At 35.7% G+C, this 17147-nt stretch overlaps 1 protein-coding gene across 14 annotated transcripts in view; it reads left to right on the forward strand.

Moving 5' to 3' along the window:
• The window catches only part of LOC106662262 (disintegrin and metalloproteinase domain-containing protein 11), an 880166-nt gene that overhangs the window by 573919 nt on the left and 289100 nt on the right, over positions 1-17147 (forward strand). For all 14 annotated transcript variants that reach the window (XM_014386216.2, XM_014386212.2, XM_024225839.1 and 11 more), the window contains exon 2: positions 16660-16710. In XM_014386216.2, the coding sequence (XP_014241702.2) occupies positions 16660-16710 (51 nt within the window). The remainder of the gene's footprint in view (positions 1-16659; positions 16711-17147) is intronic.

Here is a 17147-nt window from a genome sequence, read left to right on the forward strand (position 1 = left end):
AATATCCTATCCAACATGACATCTCCTTGAATCAGTTTCCGAAACTCAATTTTGTCGCTTTGCTGAACATGCTTTCCCTTATTTTCCTTCGTCAATCTTAACTTCATTCATTTTCCATAAATATTTCAATTACTACAAAAGTGCAATATTACAAATTGGGTATAACTTTTTCTGATGGAAGTTAAGGGCAGGTACAATTTTGTTCGTTAATTTAATTTATTTTTCGTCAAAATCTTCAAATCAATCTGATTGTTTAATTTGTTCAAAACTTTTTTTCTTTTTTTTACGAGGGTTCGCAACAGCAGAGGACATATCAACCCTCAGGGTTTTTGAAAAAAAATCCCGTTTGTAAGTATGACGGGTTCGAATGCAGGGGCGTTGGATTCGAACCCGGGACCTTAACCTTACAGTGATGAGCGCCGTATCAACGCCTAAACTGCTGCGGCCACCGACGCCCCCTTCGTAAACCTTCTTCAAACTTTAAACATATACTTTGTAATGGCAATAAAGAAGAGTTCGTCGAAATTTTTTAGCCGATTCGAAAATAAATGAAAATCTTTATTTAGAAATACTTTAATAGAACTACTTAAATACGAAGAGCTGACATTAATAGCACTGAAGATAGGCGGCCCTCGGATGACCTGACTACCAGAAAGAAGGGTCATCCTCACCCGATTAAGGATAGGCCATCCGAGATGTGGGCCAAAGCTCACGGATATCCGGGATGCAGACCACGTAAGTTCGATGTGTCCTATCTAATTGAAAGGTGCAATCCACCGAATAAATACATTTAAACATTATACATCAATATATAAATCAATATACACATCAATATCTTATACATCCAATAAAGAGCATGTAGGAATGCCCCTCGATATAAGAATTTTGCTTGAGCAAAGCAGCATGTGTCTGGGTACCTGATTCTTGAAGGAAACAAGGCTGTTCTATTGTATACAGTAACGATTCACTTTCTGTTTAAATTAATTAAGATTTTTAGTTGATATAAAAAAGTCAGTGTCACGAACGGGATTCGAACCCACCATCTTCGGCTAGATACGCCACTGCTCTACCACTTGAGCTATCGTGACCTCGATCCACTCGGACACAAACTCCCCATCTCAACCCCACCTTTTGAATTTTTCCTCCTTTTTGCCATTTTTTAAATGTCGTGCAATCTATTTGATTCTCGGCGACAAATGAAATGGCCACGGAGAGCTTTAGTGAAGGTATACTTCATTTAAACTTATTAAATTCACTAGTTTTTGTGGTCCGCTTACCAATTAATATCTTTTTTTATTTGAGATAAAAAAGTCAGTGTCACGAATGGGATTCGAACCGACGATCTTCTAGAACGCCGCTGCTCTACGACTTGAGCTATCGTGACCTCGATCCCCTCAAACGCTAACTTCCCATCTCAACCCCATTCTGATTAAAATCAGCTACAAAAAAAAAAAAAATATCTGAATGACTTCATAGAACTAGATAGATAGATTATGATGTTTATTTGCAATAAAAATTATTTTACAGAAAATATACAGTACATAAAACATCCTAGACAATAGCCCACAGGCGGTCGAGTTGCCAAAAGGAAAAAAAACAACGTAGAACAATATTAATAATGTTAATAATAAGAATACTAATACTAATAGTCATAATTTACACAATACTTTATTAATAATTGAAATTATCGATTAGGAAGGCTATTTGGTAGTACAAAACATAAATTTAGAGGTTGTGCCAGTTCTGCCCATTCAAAAATGAAATTAATTCATTTTTTCTAACAACAATTTGCCGAACCACCTAAGTCTGTATTCCTTTAGTATAGGACACACCGCCAGAAAATGGAAGCCTTCCACATACACCCTAAATTACACAAAGCACAACGGTACGCTTCCTCAGTTCTGTGAACCGAGAAATTAAGATGCAGCAGCTGATCTCGTGCTTCATTATCACACTAACCATATTCAAATTGTAATTTTTATTTAAATAATGATGATTTTTTCCTAATTCCAGATTCAGTTCATTGTTTAAACTAGGGAAGACAGACCGCTATGCTTTTAATTTTAGTTTATTTATAAAGTCAGTTCTCAAATCATTTACCAGGCTTTCCACTCTATTTTTATTTAAGTCGGAGTAACCAACATGTTGGAGACACAAATTTTCAAATTCTTTTGTCCAAAATATTTTCAAGGCCAAAATGCGGGGGAGTGTAACAGAAGACAATGATAAAACTTTTTGGATGTATATCAGATGCACGCTTAATGCGTTGAAAAACAATGGGTCAATCCCTGTCTCTAAATATAAAACATAATCGGGTGTATCCTTTCTTAAGAAAAACAACCTTTTGACGAAATCCATTACAGTTCGTGGTCCGATTGACCAATTAACATTTTATAATTAATTAATATTTATGAAAGGTATTGGTTGAGATAAAAAAGTCAGCGTCACGAGCGGGATTCGAACTCACGACCTTCGGCTAAATACGCTGCGACTCTACCATTTGAGCTATCGTGACTTCGATCCGCTCGGACACTAACTTCCCATTTCAACCTCACCTCTCGAGTAGAGGCGTATTTAGCCAAAGGTCGTGGGTTCGAATCCCGCTCGTGACGCTGACTTTTTTATCTCAACCAATACCTTTCATAAATATTAATTAATTATAAAATGTTAATTGGTCAATCGGACAAAAAACGAGTTTAAAAACACAAGGCATTTAAGATCATTTCTTTTAATTGCGGATATCCTTTGAGTGATCGCCAGTTAAATTTATTTGTTCATTTCAATTTATTTTATTTTACAAAAAAAGGTGTATTTTGTTTTGAGTTTATTAAAGAAGATCAATAAAATATAATTTATTTTATTTTCCAAAAAATGTATTTTGTTTTGAGTTTATTAAAGAAGATCAATAAAAATATAATTTATTTTATTGTACAAAAAACGGTGTATTTTGTTTTGAGTTTATTAAAGAAGATCAATAAAATATAATTTATTTTATTTCACAAAAAAGGTGTATTTTGTTTTGAGTTTATTTAAGATCAATAAAATATAATTTATTTTATTTTCCAAAAAAATGTGTTTTGTTTTGAGTTTATTAAAGAAGATCAATAAAATATAATTTATCTTATTTTACAAAAAAGGTATTTTTTTTAGTTTGTTAAAGAAAATCAATAAAAATATTATTTTGTTTCTGGAAAGAATTTTATATTTTACATTCCACGGAAAGGTGACAAGATATTGGTAGCAGAGCGTGGTTTCGCATATATACCCCTGTTCCAATTCTTGGAGGTAACAGCGTTGTTTTATTGTATATAGTTATGTTCCTTACCATGTGTTGAGAGCGAATGTATTTATTAGCATGAAAATGTAGTGTGAGAAGGCCGATGGCGGAAATTAAGTTCCTCACCTCAAATGAGTGAACGGTACGTAAATAGGGAAGAAATTATTTAAGAATTAATGAAAGTGTGAATTGGTTGGATGTAGAAAATGAATGTTTTGGGTGCTGAATTGGCCTAGCTGTTAACCTCCGTGGCCGTACTGATAACAACGAGGTCTGACCACGGACTGCCAACACCCTAACATTTTATAATTAATTAATATTTATGAAAGATATTGGTTGAGATAAAAAAGTCAGCGTCACGAGCGGGATTCGAACTCACGTCCTTCGGCTAAATACGCCGCTACTCTACCACTTGAGCTATCGTGACTTCGATCCGCTCGGACACTAACGGTGGATGATTCTTCAGGTCTGCCCGTAATTTATTGCAAGAGCTGAAAGTGCCGGTGGATCTGTACATTGGTGTATATTATATGGGCAGATTTACATAAATCAGGAATCAGTAATCCATTGGTTTTACGATAACTTTTGATCATATGCTTAGATAAATACTGTCCGCTCGTTTTCAAATATTTAATTTAAAATAGCCTACATTTGGGCAATTATATACAATTTGAGAATGATCTCTTTGCTTTTTAATAACAAAGTAACAACCGAAATATTTACCTTTCAATCGGATTCACTTCTTCAATAACTCCGTCCTTATTTTTACATATCTAACTAAATATCTATCCAGTTATTTATCCATCTACCGAAGACGAAATTATCTTCCTAATTACTTTACTTACATATATATTTAATGAGGCTACTTCTCTTTCAAAATAACTACAACAATCTAGTTGTTAATTGCCTGTTTATGGGCATACGTACACATCTACTATTTTCCTACTATTATTTGTAAATATACATTTTTGTTATGACGATTGTTGATGGTTTGTTGGTTGATTGTTTGCAATTAAAAAAATAATAAATTAAATAAAAATCCAATGACAACAACTTGCAAATTATCACGTGTTGAACCTTATGAAACTTATCCAAATTATCAAGGATGGTGGTACAGTCACAAATAGGCATATTTTTTCCCCATTGTATTAATAATTTTTAAAATTACCCAATTGTTCTCGTACTGAGGGCAAAACGTTTAAAGTAATTAATTTTCAACGGATAAGGTAGAACATATCGGCAGCGGAGCGACGTCCGGTAACGAGTTACCGCGATAACAGGAGAATAAAGAGCCGTGGGAATTGAAACGGAAAGGCAAGTAATAGGAAATGATGTTCACCAATAATGTACATCAGCCCCAAGCCTACATCTGCTTGAATCGCATTGCAAAAGCTGATAAGGATCCGATTCGATATATTTGAAAATATGTAATATTTATTTATTCCGTATACATGCTGATATCCTAATTTACATAGATAAACCATAAAATTAAATTTTCTTTATCATACCAACGTTTCGATCTTTATTGAGATCATCTTCAGGGCTCAATGTGTTTGTTTCCGTGTAAATGTGTCATTCTTGTGTATCGTGCTGAGGCACTCTCAACATGACACAGAAGAATGACACATCCACACGGAAAACAAACACTTTGAGCCGTGAAGATGATCTCAATAAAGATGGAAACGTTGGCACGATAAAGAAAATGTTTTTCTTAACCTACGTCACACCAGACTGCATCACACGATCTCCACTCAATCTTTAACTAACGGTCATTAAACACCACACATATAAAATATATACACATAAGATTACACAAAATATCTTAAGGGAGCAAATTGTTTTGCCATATTATGAAACTTTTTAAAAATATTTCAAACAGACAAACACCTCCCTGGACCCTTCCAGCCGTATTCGTCCGTGACGATCTGTCGAACTGGCTTAATTGGTGTACACCGCCTTTCCTTACAAGCCTAAATTTGAACTTGGAGACAGATTCGCTGGTTTTCGTCTCATTTTTACAGACTGGCCCAAGACCAGCGATGATATAGCTTGTATAATAAGGGGGTTCCACCTTTTTGTCGTTGCCTCCTCATGTCGGCGTATACACGGCGGATTTGTATGCGATTTGGCACACTGTGGAAGCGATACGGACTGCGAAAGGCTCAGCTTCCCTCGTAAGTACCGACTTTCTGAGCGTTCTTTATGTGACAGGTTCTCTGTGGACCTTCTTGTCGTGCTCTTGTTAGAAAGATACTCCGAACGGGAGCGCCTCGGAAAATCGGTAGTTGTCTATGTTCCTGGACACATCGGCCTGGAGGGTAACGAACGTGAGGACGCGGCGGCGATAGCCGGGACGTCTGACCTTTCCGACCGGACTATCTCGATCATGTCCTCTGACGCAATGCGAACCGTAAAAACGATAAGAAGAAATGGATGGCAGCGTCAGTAAGCGCGGTCGTCCAACAGGCCCTTGGGTGTTAAATGCACCCACAGATGGCCACCCGATTGCCTGAACACGTAGGAACTTGCTCGTGCAGCCGGTGCCCCCTATCGACAAAAAGGTTGCTCGATGTGTCCCACATAATTGAAGCCTGTCATGCTTTGGGTGCCTTGGGGTGCGAGGGGCATATCTCCAATTTTAAAGTTCTCGGACACAGTAGCGAGTTTGTGAAGATCCTGATGAAATTCTGAAATTCTATCCTTCTTTTGTGAGTACTGTTTGATAATAACACCGATCCCATAAGTAAAATAATTATATTTATCATTAACACACGGTTTCATAAGCGTTTCAGCGATAGTACGAGCTTTTCCTGCCTGTGCCACTCGATAACTTATCGAGTAAGACGCTTTTCTTGAGTTTTCATTAATAGTTTTTGTTTTATTGAATGTTTGAGAAGCAGACAGTTGAGTGTGCTTCTTCATGAAAAAATCAGTCTGTTTCTCTCGGAGTTCTGAGTGTAAACCCTTAAAATGACGACGAAATTGGAACTAGAACAATTGAAAAGTTTGAAAGGTCGTTCGCGCAAATCAGCTACTGAGCTTTAGTTTCGTCAGCCTCTATAACTCCCAAATCTAAGTAGCTGTTGCAGTACTTACTCTTTTTAGATATCGCACGTCCGCTGGCTGTTTGACCTGCACCTATTCGGGAACTTGTAGAATTCGAGCATGCTGGATCTCTTGAGATGCTTCGTCCATTGACTATTCTTCAGTTTGCTTGTCGCATGTTTTCCTTCCTCCTCATCAATACCGTTTCGGCGCATTCTATGTAGATAATGGAGAAACTGCAAGCTTCCTCAGAGATCCTGACTCTATTTATGAAAAAATTGATCAATGAGAATGATACAAATAGGTAATGCACTCATGAGACATATTTGACCTCGAATTACATTTTCTGGAAGCATCGAATTTTTATACACAACATTGGAAAACTCCAGGAAGCAACAGATTCCGTTAATGAATGACCCCAGTATTAACAATAAAATTCCTTGGTAACCGATTGACTAACCAGTCTAGTCCAGAACGTCTCACTTACTTTACACATTTTCCTTATGTGTGCAAAAATAAACGAGGATGAATAAATAAAAATAAAAAACTCGTTTTTAGTACTAGGTAATTTTTAATTTCATTGTACGTTTACTTTCGTAATTATTAATTTTTTCGAAGTTTGCTGTCCGGACCACAGTATGGGAACCACAGCATAGTTGCAATAAAAATTCGGGAGAAATCATGTTTTATCAGAGGCCAATTAATCTATTTGGTTGTATATCGCATGCCTTAAATTTATCTTGAAGAGTACTTATTTATTCATAGTATGTTAAACGACTACATAATTCCCTGTAGTAATTATGTACAATTTAACAAATCTATTAATAAATTGTTTGATTTATTATCATTTTGTTAAGAGGAATTCCGTCCAATATCAACAAGTACCATGTGTGTAAACTTTAATTACGATAAGTGTTGTAATTAGCAGAAAACTCCGTATGTTTTCTTTGAGTGTGACCAATTGAATTATACACACGAAAAACCAAAATTTCAACGGCAAAGACAAACGAGAGAAAATTATCCAAAGGATACCACCCTCACCGCGCAAAAGAGCTATAAACGATTCGGTTATGTAATGGAATACAAATGAAGTCAAAGAGCCGTTTCGTTCAATCAAGTTCCTACGATTCGAATCCCCATTTATTTTAAAGCCTAGATTAAATTTTCTGGTTGAACTTTGTTCAATGCTCGACTTCAAAGTTTTTCCTGGAATGAACTTAGTTTTATTAACCGCAATCGTTGAAGAATCGTGAAGGGGGAGGATAAAGATCTCAAAACATTAGAGCTGTGTGAATTTGACCGAATCGTACGGTCTGCCAACGGCGATTGAAAGTTCGGACCGGTTTACGAAAGTCTGCCGGTGGGTTGATCAAAACTCATCATCTCCGGCTCGCCTGTTCTCGCTGTTAATTGAAACCCGGCTGATCAAAGTCGGCAGGAAGCATAGAAGGGCGGAAATAATTCGGACTTCGAGTTCAAATTTTTGTCAAAGTGTAACATATTCCTGAATATTTCTTTTATATATTATTTAGTCCAGCTATACGTTACAACAGTATATTTTTTATTATTTGACTAAAATAAATGATTTTTTTTCGGCTGAACGCATTTTCTCGAAGCATAATTGAAATTTCGTTATTTGTATACGTTTCGGGTTAAATTCCCCATTCTCACCATCCAAAATATTTTTTTACTCTTGTCACAAAATACCGAAGAAGCTGAAGACAGGAAATTAGCCCGTAACACCTTAAATAAAAGAATTTCAATATAAAATTCATAGTATTGTCTTTACACAAAAAAATATACAAAACAAAATATATTTGAAAACCCATGGATAATCAACAAAAAGAAAAAAATATAAATAATATATTTATACCAAACTGCTTTACAGATCTATACAAACATACAAAGTTAAATTAATCAAAACGTGTTTATTATCGTCTAAAAAATATTATATACTTTTTACTGCATCATATAATGTTAACATTGTATTTATTTTTGAAAGACAAAACGACAAGTGGTGAAGCCCAAAACATTAGAAGTAATTAATATTCTTTCTTAAAAAGATAGTTCCTACTCACAGTATGTTGTTTTGCAACGATCCGGATTTTGAACCTTTTACCTCATCATCAGGTTGACTTGGACTTTGGAAATTCATGTCGAGAGACGTGGTTGTAAAAGTCCTTCAACCTGATGATGAGCTAAAAGGCTCGAAATCCGGATCGTTGCAAAACAACTTACTGTGAGTAGGCACTATCTTTTTATAAAGGATTGAACACCACACACATTCCATCATTTCTAGTAATTAATATTTATGAAAGGTATGGGTCCAGATAAAAAAGCCAGCGTCACGAGCGGGATTCGAACCCACGATCTTCGGCTAAATAGCCGCTGCTCTATCAATTGAGCTATCGTGACTTCGATCCGCTCACGAAAAATCCCCGTGGCCTTTTCATTTGTCGCCGAGAATCAAATAAATTACACGGCTTTTGAAAAATGGCAAAAAGGCGGGAAAATTCGAGAGGTGAGGTTGGGATGGGAAGTTGGTGTCCGAGCGGATCGAAGTCACGATAGCTCAAGTGGTAGAGCAGCGGCGTATTTAGCCGAAGATCGTGCGTTCGAATCCCGCTCTTGACGCTGACTTTTTTACCTCGATCAATACCTTTCGTAAATATCAATTAATTGAAACATGTTAATGTTGGTCAATCGGACCACGAACTTTAATGGATTAGAAGTAATAAAGTAAAAAACAATAAAACAAAAAGTTTCGTTGTCGATTATATAAGTAACCCTTTCAACACTGCAGACAAGAATGACACATCTACATGGAAAGCAAACACTTTGTGCCCTGAGGATGATCTCAATAAAGATCGAAACGTTGGCACGATGAAGAAAATGTTTTTCTAAAACCTACGACACACCAGACCGCATCTTACGACCTTCAAATTATTATATATGTAACATTTATCAGGCCTTTTTAGTTATTACCACAACTCTACAAGTCATAACGTTTATTTACGAAAATGCAAAGAAATTATTACTTATCTTCTTGAAGTTTTGCTGTGCTCATATATTTTATTGAGCATTTAATTTCTTTGCAATTTACTTAGAATTGTAGGATTGGGAATAGTAAATGGATGGTTCATTTTCAAATCAGTAGTGTCATGTTCCTGATGGATAGAATATGTTCAAAAGTTCGACGAAGAAAGCAGAGTGTTTTATATACTGATCATTAATTTATCAAAAATATTGTTTAGGAGAGTAAAATCTTTTGATAGATTTAGATCGAAGAAGACGCCATGAGACAATTTCACTAAAGAATCCATGAAAACATGAAGAAGCACCCTAGTAAGACGGCTAAGGACTCGTTCAGATACGACCGGACAGCTTTGTGCCAGTGGTGACTAAAAATAAAACATCTCCAATTTTATTAACTTTATGGCCATTTTTATTAGCAGTAACTTATTGTTATCAAAACAAATCTCAACACTAAAGATTGCGAATTAATTTCCCGTGAAAAGAGCCACAAAAATTTTGATGGGAACTTTGACGTCCGTAGATAGGACGTGGGAATATCGTATAAAATGAAGGGCTTCTGACTTTGCAAGCGGTTAGGTTTCCGACACGGGTAGTTTAACGCCTTGTATACATACCTACACTTATACTCTGTGAATGACCTGTTAAGTGCGCAAATCTTATTCCTATCGAGAACGGCGCTCCCGAGAAGGGATCATTGCTACTGTGAGATCTGATCAGTCAGTCTCACCCGGGTAGGGAGCCACCACCACCCCAGCACCCTCAAGAGCCACTGCTTGGATGCGCTGTCATAGACAAGTGTTTACAGCATTTTTCAGTACTAGGATTTACATTCCTTAGGCCGAGGTTTTAGATTTATGAAAAGCCCCTTCCCACTGTGCTCGGAACGGATAAAATTACTATTTATCTGCTTAGCCCTTGCGACCTCCGACGTTGAATCTAACCACGTAACCACGAAGTTCGCCAACGCGTGCCATTTCAAGCACCGAAACAACAACATGTCCTCAACTGTCTCCCAGAAAATATCCACCGACCGGCCTAGGTGACCCGAAATGCTGAAGGAAATACTTGTAAAAGCCCTCGTAGAACGGGAAGACAACAAAGAATGGCACCTTCTCGCCTAAATTGTACAGGGAATTGCTAGTCAATGAAGAAGAAAGCGCCTAGGTAAAGGGACTCATCTCAGCAGATAACGCAATGTCTCAGGTTATATCCACTTACCACCCACCAGTATTGGATTCACTTCAAAGAGGGGCAACCACTAAAAATCCGCTCTCGACCTCCAGGGTAGCACAGAAATATTCGGTTCATACTATTATTATTCCCTAACATCTTCTTCAACAAAGCAGGTTACCACTGCACTGCACAACCCTCTCCCCGCCAGGTTACACCAGGATGTGATCATGCTAGACCTTGCTCCTGCTTTCACCACTGTCCTTAACTGGGTCGACGTAACAAACCAGTGAGTTTCACAGATCAAACTGGTCAGAATGACCAAACTACAGGTTCATCACCCCGCAGACCACAAGCAAAAATTTAAAAAATGTAAAAGCTTAACCCCTTAACAGTAAAATACCTTAAGTGGGTAGCTAATGGAATTTTAAATTATGTTTTTTGTTTTAAATTGTTTAGCAAAACTGGATATACGAATTTTGTTAAATAATTTTATATGAAGTAAATAAACTAAAAATTAATCTATTGAATTAATTTTTGATGTATTTATTTCTATTAATCTTCTTGCTAAAAAAAGTCACCTTGTCATTATTTCAGCGAATTATTGTGATATGGGGAAAGTTTATTGAGGCGATCAGAAATTTCCTTGCTTATAATCATCTTTGACGAGTCGTTTAATCGATCATGTCAAAAATCCCGTTAAACATTAACCCACAAGGCGTAAAGCAATAAGGTAATCGGTTTCACCTTTTGGTTCCACAATTGCAATTGAAAAAAAAAGTCCGTGGAAATTGCTCCGTGAAAAATCTTGTTTTCAGAGTTGGCCTTCATGCATTACGAATGCGGGAGTTGGTTCCATTAATTGTGAAGCCGGGGCAATCAGATACCTCTGCCTCCACCTCCAGCCCCGGTGCGCCGCACCCGATTCTGAGTGGGAGGATTTCCATAAACATACAAGCAATCAGTAGTAAATCCGGACAGACGGTTATATCTGGGCTTCATGCATACTTCACTCTTCTCCATGTTTGTTCTCGGCGCCATCTTTCTACTTCTGCGGTCTATACCTGTTTTATATTTATCTGGATTAACATCAGCCAATGTTTGTTTTATTTATTTCTATATTTATAACTCTGTTAGTGTTTTTATTTGAAAAGGCTCGATATATGAACAAGATTCAAATCATAGAGATAGAATAATCAAGACTTTTCCCCTTTATTCCGTACCCTGCATGAAATTTCTTTTAAGACAATTTTAACCTCAATCATACACAAATATTAACCACGCCTACAACACACATATGCAAATACGATCAGCCAGCTTTCGTTTAGGGGTTTGCATTTAAAAATATTCTAGGCAACAGAAAAATAAAATATATGACCTGACCCAACATTAAGTCAAGGTCATGTAAAGTGCACTCTTCATCACATATCTACAAATATACTGATTTCTTAGAGCGGATTTTAGGCTTTAACAAATTGCCGAAACATTGAATATCTATGCTTCACCTATTCTTTTAGATGATATGGACGATGACGGGGGAACGCTCCTGAGATGAGATTATTGCTATTGTCAGGACTGATCAGTCCGCGCCTCAGTCACGACATTTGAAAACCGCAATCCCCACCAACCAAGTTAGATTTGGATTTGCCATACTTCAAGCATAATGTCAAGAGCAATTTACTGGTATTAACCCTCGTTCGTATGAGTATCTTTCGTATGCGATTTCCGTTCTAACCTGGCGATAATAGCATACCCCGTATGAGCAGAACGACTGACCACATCGAGTCATAATCACTTGCTAAGCGAAGACCATTTATCTGTTTAGCCAGCATAGTAGTTTCCTTGTGGTGGGGACTTCTACCATTGCTACTGCTTCCCGGAAATTATTATCACGGAAGAACTTTGAAAAACGGATTTTCCTTCCATTTTATTCCACTCTGTCATGTATGTTTTCAGCAGACAGCTGTGTTTTGTATGTTTGTAAGCTAGTCCTGTTATCTCAAATCATCTTGACTTTATTTAAAAGTATTTTACTTGAAACCTGTACGCTTAGGCACTCCTAGATTTGCAACTTGCTTCGCTTTCAGTAGTGGTTTTAAAAAAACGAAAAATGGCGAAAGCTCTAAACGTGTATGAACGTACGAGTACGTTTGGAAACTACTGCACTTTATACATGATCACCACGCCGCGTTCTTCTACGACAAATTTGAAAATTATAAATCGAAAAATTATTGGTCAAAAAATCCACAACAAAACCTCGCAAAATACGGTGAAATAGTAAAAATGGAGAAAAATGAAAGTGTGAGTGAATAAAAGGAAAATAAAATGAGAGAGAGAATTTGTGAATTTTACTGTTGGTGATTGGGCAAATAATATATAAACTGAAAAATATGTACATATCGTGTTTGAAAATTGTACAAGCGCATTAAAACACTAACGGATCGGTCACGTTCGTTGCGTTTGTTTAAATTTCATGTAGTTCCTAACTAGGTTTAATTTATTATGTTTAAAAACAAATTATACTTTGAACAAAGTGCATTAAAAAAATTTTAAAGAACATTTAAGCCAAGTACGGTTAAATTGCAATAACGGTGTATTTGTTAATAATGTAAGACAAATAGTATTAGTTTGCAAAAATTTGAGGTTAGCTTTTTTTAGTTCAGTATTTATTCTTCTTTTTTAGGTTTCGTTATTCTTTTTTATCGATGGTTAAGTGTTTCTTATTTTTAGGGTTTTTTTTCTAAAAACTACGATGTTTCGGCATCTTGGGCTAAATAGTTAATACTTTTTATATCAACCCATTTTACAAAAGTTTAAAAAATGCGTTAAAAAATGGTAAATCCACCAACATGGTTCAATGCCTTTAAGTCCATGTCAAATTGTTTGTTGTAATGTCGTCGGAGATTGGAACATGTTTTTAACTGCCTTAAAAAAAGGCCTATCTGAAAAACTAAAATTTACTATTTAATCTTAGTTTACCATTAACAACTATAAGTCAGCCGATGCATAGCTTAAACCTTTATCAACTCAATTCTGAACCATGTCGGGTTCGAAACTCATCAACTCTGAATTTAACCCCAATGTTTGAACTAACAATTCCACTTGGGAAAATAAAAGCTAAGGAATAAAGTGATAGTTTACACGTATAGAGTACAATTTTTGAAAACAGTACTCGTTGTTTTAAAGAGTTAACGTTTTGACATTAAACAGGTCAAATTCTTTCACATTTTAAGACCTGCCAAATTACTTTCAATGTTTGAAATAAAAATTTGATCAACGTAAAAATAACCTGGAAATACTGATATAAAATATCGCTAAAAAAATGCACAATTTACGTTCAGTGTCCAATTTACAAAACGTTTTTGAATCCTTTTTAAAAAGCTAGTTCCTACTCACAGTAAGTTGTTTTGCAGCAATACGATTTCGAGCCTTTTAGCTCATCATCAGGTTGAAGGACTTCTACAACCACGTCTCTCAACATGAATTGCCAAAGTGAAACCCGCTGATACCTCCGCCAACGCGACGTTCCAATTAGCAGCTGATTTTTTTAATGGCGCTCAATTTGAACGTGCGAAACGCGGATATTATAACGCAAATAAATATTATACTAATAAATACTTAATATTATTAAATTACTCTAAAAATAATAACAATTAAAATAATTAGTTTAATTATTTGGATGTTTGATATTATTTATGTACATATTTAAAATGGGAGGTAGATCAAAATCTGTTATATTATTAATGCATTTATCACCATGTTCAATTTTACATTTTTTAATTTCAAATTTCTCAAACCAATCTAGTTCTTTCCCTTTGTTGAAACTATGTAACACTCTTGTATTTAAATTTGAATTGAAATTATGTTTTGTTTCTTTTAGATGGTCCTTAAATTCCGAAAATTTGCTCGATTTAGGCAAGTGTTCTTTTACTCTTGTTTTTATTTCTCTACCGCTTTGTCCTATATATTTAATATCACAATCATTACAATTGAGTTGGTAAACCCCGCTTTTTGCCAAGTTGTCTACGTTGTCTTTAGGTTTTGAGAGGATGTTTTTAAGTAACAACCATAGGTCAGCCGATGCATAGCTTAAACTTTTATCACCTCAATTCTGAACAATGTCGGGTTCGAATCTCATCAGCTCTTAATTTAAAAATCAAAGTTCTTTGGACTGGCGTTTTCCGATGCAACAATACCCCAACACCCAATGTTTGAACTAACAATTCCACTTGGGAAAATAAATGCTAAGGAATAAAGTGATAGTTTACTCGTAAAGAGTACAATTTTTGAAAACAATACTTGTTATTTTAAAAAGTTAACGTTTTGACATTAAGCAAGTCAAATTCTTGCACATTTTAACACCTGCCAAATTACTTTCAATTTTTGAAATAAAAATTAGATAAACGTAAAAATTACCTGGAAATACTGATATAAAATATCGCTAACAAAAATGCACAATTTACGTTCAGTGTACAATTTACAAAACGTTTTTGATAACCATGAAAGAAAAAAATAATTTTAATTATAAAAATAAGAATTTTTCGAAAATAGATGATGTACGTATCGGGTTGTCCGGAAAATAATGCAGGATTTTAAGTTTTCATTAAAAAAAATCTATATAAAATATTCTGTTTACGTTTACAGGATTACTCATTNTTGATTAAAGAACATTGCTTTAAAGTAACTAGTTTCTTTTTTTTTGTTTAATACCAAAATCCTGCATTATTTTCCGGACAACCCAATATTTACAATAAACTACTTAATACGTTTCTCGGGTGCCAGGAAATCAAAATTATGACTTTTTAACTAATTGTAAGTGTCAAATAAATGAAATCACAATGACAACTACAAAATAATCAACGTAGAATTAGTGTGTACATAATTTATTAATAAATAAGAATATTTATTTATTTTAAAATTCATTTTTTTTAAATGTAAAGTAGTGTAATTCGAACCTACCAGAACGTCTTTAGTGTTATATTAAAGAAACTTATAATTTCTTTTTTTTGCCTTACAGACATTCAGTCAATGTCATTTTGTTGATGAAAATTCTCGCTAACCCCAACGATCTGCTCCGACCGAGCCGGGCCACCCCCAAAGAGCACTACCCTATACATGCACCCGCCTCTCATTTGGGTATACACCTGATTTCGGTACCATTAGAAGGATGTGGACAAAAACCTCACATGGCATCAGATGCCACTGGAAAAGTCCGCATCGACCCCGCTTCACCGGTACCATTTGCCCTTTGCTTATGGAACAGTACCGGAGGCAACAAAATAGTTTTAAGGTTTAGATACGACAAATTTGACTAGGATCAAAAATTATATTTTTAACGTAATAATTATAGTGGAGATACAGTATAACGAATTTTAAATATTGCTAATTATTTAGATTAATTGTAGGTCATTGGTGATGTCGAGATTTTTTAACACCTGCATTAAACGAGAAAAGTATTGAGTGACAGAACGGGAGGGAGGGAGAGAAAGAGAGAGAGAGAGAGAGAGAGAGAGAGAGAGTGAGTGAGAGTGAGGGAGAGAGGAAGAGAGAGGGAGAGAGAGTGAGAAAGACAGAGAGAGGGTTATTGAGTGGGTTGGTTTTTGTGAGAAAGGAATTCACTTAGAATTTTAGTTCCAGGTGAATGTGATTATTTTATCTTGTAAATATCAGTTCATTTTGATGATATGTTTGATATATTGATGATATATGTGTGATATTTTTCATAGTAATTGTCCTAGAAATGTCACGTTTTCCTTGCAATGTTACCTTACATGGTGTAATAAAAGGGGACTTCCTATTTAGAATAATTTTTTTTTGTTAAATTATGTATTAATTTATTTATTGCTAATGTAATCAAAATAAGTATACATCGAGCAAAAAATAATATATGTAGATAATTATGTAAAAATCCGACAGATCTGTCAGACTTGGAGGCAATGGAGAGAGTGGCTTAAAAGGGTAAGGTAGGAGCTCACGAAGGTCACGAATCTTTAGACTGTGTGGAGGATTATAAGGGTCAGTTGTTGAGCAAAGAGTACTTTTTTTATTAATCATGCAAATTATTTTTTATGTTACTACAAAACAATCTCATATTTCAAAAAAAAATTAACCTTGTGTGTTTTATGTTTCAGAAGCTGATTACACTCTCGATGACTCGTTTTGGAACGAAGAAAACCCAGTGGGTAAGTAAGGCAAACACAGCTCAAATTATTAAAGTACATACATGTAGTAATTCACTGGAAGGGACATCCACCCTTGTGATGAGGGGTAAAAAGGCTCCAGCTGATTTTATTTGCGGGGCGAGGTTCGACGGGCCCACATCGGATGTACCCGACCCCGGAAGTGATTTACACGGCGTCTTTGATATTAAAACTCGCCCGCTAGGCCCTACATCTTTACCAGCCACTATGGGTCTTATCGGAGCCAACTTTGATACATGGCCTTACAAATTTCTCGTATTTATGGTGGAAAGGGGTTCGTGAACCGCTGACTGCGGAGCCAATATTGCCCGGGGGGTCGTTTAACATTACCACTGGTGGGGCGGGGGTGAATTCAAAAATGTATATAGCAAAACGAAAAAAAATTGGTTTAACATTAACTGACGTTTTACCATTAGAAC

The sequence above is a fragment of the Cimex lectularius genome, unplaced genomic scaffold (genome assembly GCF_000648675.2).
Source record: "Cimex lectularius strain Harlan isolate CLEC.00 unplaced genomic scaffold, Clec_2.1 scaffold3, whole genome shotgun sequence".
NCBI classification, from domain to species: domain Eukaryota; kingdom Metazoa; phylum Arthropoda; class Insecta; order Hemiptera; family Cimicidae; genus Cimex; species Cimex lectularius.